Source organism: Trichechus manatus, unplaced genomic scaffold (assembly GCF_000243295.1).
Source record: "Trichechus manatus latirostris isolate Lorelei unplaced genomic scaffold, TriManLat1.0 scaffold00244, whole genome shotgun sequence".
NCBI classification, from domain to species: Eukaryota; Metazoa; Chordata; class Mammalia; order Sirenia; family Trichechidae; genus Trichechus; species Trichechus manatus.
Window position 1 is genome coordinate 2,192,144 of NW_004444180.1, and position 6,924 is coordinate 2,199,067.

Consider the following 6,924-nt stretch of genomic DNA (forward strand, 5'->3'; position numbering starts at 1 on the left):
CCCACAGTGACCTGTATGAAGGCTGCCTCTGTTTTCTGTCCCCACAGACAGGTCACCTGCCCAGGAGAAGCCCACCACGCAGCGTTTGGAGACGTGCGGGGACCTTTCAAGGTAGGAAGAAGGCTGCGGACACCTTGGGTGTCAGCGGGAGCCTGGGAGGGTGGGAGGCTGCCAGGGCCTGCCGTGTCGGGGGGCACACGCGCTTCCCCGCCCCCACGGGGCTGCCCGCTGAACCCTCGCCTTATTTAGTCAAAAGAGAGGCCCCAGGGGCAGGCCCAAGACTGGGGCCGAACCGGCGCCCGAGGGCTCAAAAGGCGCTTGGTCGCGCCCCACCCTCAGCGCCGACCAGCTCTGGGTTCTCACCCGGTCCTCTACTTCCCGCCGACTTCCGGCCCCCCACGGTGGGGAGGGGCCCACCAGCAGCCCGAGGCCTGTATGGGGCAGGGGTCTCCCCTGCCCAGAGCCTCCCGCGCAGAAACTTCAGCCCCAAGCGCCACCCTCCCCCCAGCCCTTCCCCACCCACTCCAGCAATGCTGGTCTCTCCAGACGCGCCAACCCAAATTCCAAAGCGGACAAACGCCACCTCGAAGATTCGGACTCACCCCACAGAGCCCGACCCCGTGCGCGCACCGACCTGCGGCTCCCGGCACGTTCTCCCGCTTGCCCTTCTCATCCCCCTACTTCCTCCCCGCTCTGGCTCCGAGCTTCCTCCCCCTCTCCCTGGGACCCAGCCCGGTATTTTACAAACCGGCCTCGTCCTCCCAGGGTCCCCTGAGCACCCCTCCCTCGCCCCCTGCAGGGCGCCCGCCATGAAGGCGCGGACCGTCAGCTCCGAACCTGGAGAACACACCGCTCAGCGTCTGCCTGGCCGCTGCCACGCCAGGGACCCACACACAGGGCCGGAACCGCCAAGACCTCATGGCACAAAACCACCGCAGGGCTGATCAATAAAGTCCGCGCCAACCAAACCAAATGCCGAAAGTATGTACGGTTGGGCTGGGCTGGGGGCTCCGGAAAAGGGGGCCGCCCTGGAGCTGGGGAGGAATTGAGGCTCCGCTACTATTTGACCCCAACTTGATTTAGGGTCTCAATTTAAGATACCTTTAAAAGAACATTCCTGACCTCTCTGGCGTGGGCAGACTGACCTGGGGTGGGGGGTCACCTGCATGTCCCTCCCTGAAGGCTCTAAGGGTTAGCCGAGGGGTGCAGGGTGGCCTCTATCGTTCTTGGACACAGGTCCAAGGACACAAACCCACCCGCTGACCCCCACCTCCAGAGTACCCCGAGGCCCCTCAGGCAGCTCAGCCTCACCCATCTTTCTCTCCCGCAATACCTGATCAGTGAACCAGGGGGGCCACCACCACCAGGAGCTTGCTTGCTTGCTCTGGAGGAGTAAGAGGTGGTTCTGGCCAAGGGGCCTTTCTAGCCCCCCCCCCCCGCCACCCACACACACAGACACACAGGAAGCCCCGCCAGCCGCCCTCACACAATGGGACAATGACAATTGTAAAACCCCTTAGACTCGAATGCCTCTCCCTCATTTGACCATCACCTCACTTGCTTTTCACAGTTCTGAACAGCCAGAGGGGCTGGGGCTGTTACCCCGCTTTGACAAAGGGGGATATAGAGAGGTCAGGAAAAGGGGATGAGGTCCCAGGGCCGGGAGGAACAGGGTCCTGCTCTCACCATTCCTCCCCAACTTACGAGTTTTTCCCTCCCCTCCCACACTCTCTCCCACTTCTCAAATTCTGGCTTCACTTGGACCCCCCCTTCCTTCTCCCTATGGGCTGGCTGCCCTCCCCTTCTGCCCTGCTCCCCACCCTTTGACCTTTTCCCTCCTCCAGGAGCCCCTCTCAGAGGACTTTGGGGGTTCTGCAGAGACCGCAGGGAGCCTGCTCTGTCCACACCTAAGCCCCACCCCGGGGGAGCAGTACCTGAAGTGAGACCACCTGAGCACTGGACACCAGCTGTGACTGAGCACACCCAGCCTCTCTGAGCCCCGCTCCTAATAAAGGGGGTGTCTCCACCTTGAGAGGCTCCAAAGACCAAAGGACATCAGGTCCCTGTACATAGCCTGACACAAGAGAACGTGACAGTGGGCCTCATCCACCGTGCCTGTGGTGCCAGGGACACTTACCTCTCGGGTTCTGGGGCTGGCTGCTGGCCTTAGTTCTGCGAGCGCTGGGATCGCTGGGGCCACAAGCCACAGCAGCTCACTTCAGGGCTGGGATCACGGGAGGCTCTGGCCTGCTGGGGCTCAGGCTGGGGGGCAGGCTGGGCAGGGGGGTGAGCCAGGCAGGCTGGGTGAGCCGGGGGGCCCTGGTGCTGGGGTCTAGTGCCCAGCTCCTCCTGTACCAGCTCAGCAGTCACTCTTCGGCCCCTTGGGAAAAGCACAAGGTGGCCATGAAATGATCTCTTCTAAAACAAACTCCACTACACAGGAGCCCCGGTCCCCTGCCCCTCCCCTGCTCTTCGGTCACCTTGTCAGGGAGTGGGCAGTGTCCCCTCTCCTGCCCCCATGGCTGCCTGGCTTTCCCTTTTTCAAAGTCCAACAGAGGGACCAAGTGACAAGGGGTTTGCCTAGAACTGGGCTTCCCTGCAGCCAAGCCTGAAAATGCGTGGGTGGGGAGGAAGGAGACCCCTCTGTTGGATGTCTGCCCCCTTCCTGGCTAGGGGTGGACTTCTGCCTGTGTGTGTGGGCAGGGGGAATTGATGCACACAAACAACTTGCCTTGGGGGTCACAGCACAAAATATAAAAATTCTTCATCCACTCCTCGACACCCTGCCTTGAATAGGGGCAAAACCCAAAGGACTCAGCTCTGCACTGAGAAGGCAGCTGGTAGGGGGTGGGGGTGGTGGTGACTGGGTTTCTCTGTGGAAATGAGCCCCTTCCCACCACACCCAGCTAGGTGGGTAGAGGAGCCTGGGATCCAGCATGGCGGAGAGAAGAAAAGCGCAAATGAATATGCCCCTTGAGAAAGTGCCCTTGCCCCAGTTCTGGGATGGCAGCACTGGGGTGGGGGGGCACAAAGGCGAGCTGGGTACACTGTCAGGAGAAAGAAGCTTTACTTTTAAAACACTGCAGGGGATATCATGAGGGCGTTGCCCCTTTGTCCTCTCCTCACATGGGCAATTTCTTGGTGGGACACTGGTGGGGGGTGGGGGTGGGCAGGGAGCAAGGAGAAAGAAATTTTACTTTTAAAATGGCATAAAAAAAAAAAACAAAACTCCTCCAGACTCTTGGGCCCCTGGCCCCTCTGTACAGTCTCCTGTTTGTCTTTGGTTGGGATGAGGGGGGTGTGCAACAAGAAGAAACTTCTCACACACAAAAAAACCCTGCCTTTTACATTTGCAAAAACAGCTGTGCACGCCTGCTGGGAAGAGCAGCCTTACCCTCCACCCCTGCCCCTCCCATTTTGCTGGTGGATTAGTGAAGGAAAACCTATTTTCCTTGCAAAAGTCTCCTCTCCACTCCATATATAGAGCAGCCCTATAGAAGAGCCCTCTTCCCACCTGTGTCTTCTGTCCCCTCCAAAATCAAGACTACTGTTAGGGAGCCTGCCTGAGGGACCCCGGCAGCTGCCGCAAGCTCCCAGCCCACCTACTTCTGAACACTCAGAATATAGGTTTTCCCCCACACTCAGAGGGTACAGCTTAAAGGAGGGAAGTCCAGTTACCTGTATTCTAGTCGCTGCGCAGTCCCGGCTGCTCCCGGACGGTGGATAATGAGGACAGGGGAGTTACTGGTGCCCAAGTCTCTCTGCTGAAACTGCCCGGTCGATGATCCGCTGGTCGGGCCAATATTAGCAGTCGCCGCCAAAGCAGGGGGTGTTCTGGCTGTGGTGCCCAGATCCTCCAGCCGGGTGGACGGGGAGGAGGAAGTGGAGGTGGAGGAGGCTGCAGAGATGATGAAGGGCACTTTTAGGGTGTGCATGATAATGGAGCCACTAGAAGCAGGAACACCTCTCCACCACCGAGTAAGGCACCTGCCAAGTGCCAACTGAAATTATGGCTTTTGTGCCTCACCTCCTCGTCCCCTCCACGCCTTTCCTCCTCTCCCTCAATAATTTCTGCTCTCTCTTGTAAGCCCTCAAGCCCCTCCAAATTCAAGGGGCTTTGTTCCAACTTGGTGCTGCTGGAGCTGGTAGCTGTGGCACCTTCCCACGCCTGGGCACGGTGCATTGGGGGGGGGGGTGAGGGTTTGGCCCACCCCTGACCCAGCAGAAAGGCATTTGTGGGCATGGGCATAAGCCGGAAGCTGTCCCTGCCAGCTAGGAGGTGGGACTTGGGTAGCGGAAGTGGGGAGTGGGCAGGACTCCATTTGAGTGACACTTGGCAGTTACTTGATACCCTGGAATGCTGGTGGGCGTGGCACGGGTAAAATGGGAGGGGGCGTGAGAGGGGAGGAGGCGCGATTCAAGGGTGGGCAGAAGAATCTCCCTCCAGGTGCTCCCAGGGCAGCTGAAGCACAGTACAGTGTAACCCTTCCTTCTTCCAGACACAGTGCTTCTTCCAGGGACAGGACTCAAGCCTGCAGTTTTCTCCTTCACTACTCACGTCAGATCTGACCCCCCGCATTATACACGTGGTGCTAGGTGCTAAGACTGCTGCTGCAAGTGGAGGCAGCAGGCAGCAACTGTCCTGTTTGCAGGCACCCCTGGATAGGATGGCCAGCTGAGTTCACAGCCTTTTGAGCCTGACTGAAACTCCAGTGGGGGTGCAGACTCAGAGCTGACAGTGGCTAAGGGAGGGGCCGTACAAAAACACCATCTGATCCAAGTAAATCTCACTGGGTAATGGAGCCCTCTTCCGCTAAACCTGCAGGGAAAGCAGTCAGGAGAGCAAAGATTCACTAAAGGACAAAGCCATGCACACTTCCCAGAGGGCTGCCTGCCCCCAACCACTCTGTGTCCCCGTGCCCTGGTGCCACCCTCTGTGGGTCTACCTCACCCAGCTTACCAGCCTGTGTTGGGACTTAATTATCTCCTCACCTGAACTTCCTTGGGAGGAACAGGGTGGTGGGGGAGAACGGAGTTTTCAGCAGGGAAGAGTGTCAGACTTGAAGGGGACTCAGATCTGGTTGGGATACCTGGAAGAAGACTCCAAATGGCCCAGAGCCACCCGATCCTGTGGGAGGAGAGGAGGCAGGACGCCTCACTCGTATGGCCCTGAGTTAGGTCTGGGACACATCAGTGGGGTTCTCCTGCAGTTTTCAGCATAAGGCAGCCACTTGCTCCTTGCTGGTTTGGCTGTGCTTTGGGGCTCTGTGGCTTGAAGGTTCTGCAGCCATGTGCTGCCCCCTGGTGTCTGCTTCAACATGCCTGACTACTGCAAGGAGCTACTGCCAGGGCCCTTTGGGGAGACTCAGCTGGGACTCCACAAGCTGTAGGTAGGGCCAAGGAGAGTGAGGCATTGACCCCAAGCCAGACAACAGGGTATTTGCAGAGTCCCATTCCCATGACTGAGGATGTGGGAAGCCAAGGAGCTGAAGAAGCAACCCGCAGCCTGCAGATTGGGATCCTCCCACCTCCCGCCCCTAAAACAGGGTATTTTGGATCCAAGCTCTGTCCTGGACTGGATTCCCACCTCCGGCCTGGCCCAGAAAGGGCTTGCTCTATCCCAGGGCTATTTTATTCCACCAGGATCTCCCAATGTTTATGCAAGAGGAGGGGAGGACACATGGGGGACCAGTTAAGCCATGGTACCACTGAGGCAGGGCTAGAGATATCAGGGTTCAGTGAGTCGGGGTGTGAGACCTGTGCCTCCCAGCCCTGCATTCCAAATGCTCACAGGGGATTTACCATTTAAGGGAGGGGGGCACATGGCCTAGAGGGTATACAAGGTGGGAAGAGGCAACACAAAAGGGACAAAAGTTGGGGTGCAGGGATGAGGGCCACCTGACAGCAAATCTCTCCTTATCCTACTAGCTCTTAGGCCTGTGAGAGAGTCAGCCTGTCCTGGGTTCTGGTCAGATCCTCATTTATGCAGGAGAGAATTGGGGTGAACCCCTAAAGTCTCCAGCTTCAGCTTTTCTCCAGTTGGCTGTTAAGCGGCCTCTTGCTGACACCTGGTGGCCATGTCTAGAATTTCAGTGGCACAGCCCAAAGGTTTTAGGTGCTGCCTTTGGGACATCCTACTGGGTCCTAAGGGGGCAAAGCGGAGACATTTCCCCTACAGGGAGAGAGGCCCCCTCTGCGGAGTCGGGCACAGGTGAGCTCTCCACCTTTGTGCTTGAATCTGAGTTTCTTATCTGCCTCCTCCTGGCTTCCAGAACTGGAGGAAGCTAACGGAGTTCCTCCCCTTGGGTATCTATGTACTGCGCGGAGGGTGGGAGGTGGGGGTGGGTGGGTAATGGGGCATGGTGGGTACCCAGAGCCACAAGATAAACCTGAAAAGTCTTCCTGAAGCATATGTTTTTTCTGAGAATGGGGGGTAACTGTGTGATTTTGTATTAAAATAAAATCAGATATATTACTGAGAGGCTCTGGGCAGAATGTGGCAACTCCATTCTAAAGTAGGGTCCCTGAGGTGCGCAAGGGGTGGGTGAACTGTGCTCTCAACTTCCCCATTGCCCCAGCTCCAAGCTGCCCCACCTGGGAAACAGGGCTTTCAAATCTGGCCTGAGCCTGTCACCTTGTGGCCACTCGGAGAAGTTGCAGCTACAACCTCAGAAAGAGCCTTGCTTTCTGATAAATCATTACCGCTGACTCACTATTCCCGATAAATATCGCCATTAGAAAAACAACCGACCACTTTGACCAAAGCTTGGGAGTTTAGAGGAGAGGAGGAAGTAACCCGTAACTGCCTGTCCTGAGCACTCTGGCTTTAATCCCGCGACCTCTGCACCATCTGGGTCCTTTGTGGCCCAGCCACCCACCCCTGGTCAGCCCTACAGGTGAGGGGTCAGCCCTACAGGTAAAAGG

General features: G+C 57.8%; 1 protein-coding gene across 1 annotated transcript; it reads right to left on the reverse strand.

Moving 5' to 3' along the window:
• Positions 1 to 2,166: 2,166 nt before the first annotated feature.
• On the reverse strand, positions 2,167 to 3,935 carry LOC105755980 (insulin). Its single transcript, XM_012559409.1, has 2 exons — positions 3,679 to 3,935; positions 2,167 to 2,380 (listed from the first exon to the last, which is right to left on the reverse strand). The coding sequence occupies exons 1-2, from the start codon at positions 3,933 to 3,935 to the stop codon at positions 2,167 to 2,169; spliced, it is 471 nt and encodes a 156-aa protein (XP_012414863.1).
• Between the last annotated feature and the right edge of the window lie 2,989 nt (positions 3,936 to 6,924).

What these genes read in the sequence shown, in the direction of transcription:
- LOC105755980 (XM_012559409.1), bottom strand. Translation starts at nt 3,935, where the DNA reads ATGCACACCCTAAAAGTGCCCTTCATCATCTCTGCAGCCTCCTCCACC. An exon ending in GCGCAGCGACTAGAATACAG is followed by an intron (nt 2,381 to 3,678) that starts GTAACTGGACTT and finishes GCTTTTCCCAAG; the next exon opens with GGGCCGAAGAGTGACTGCTG.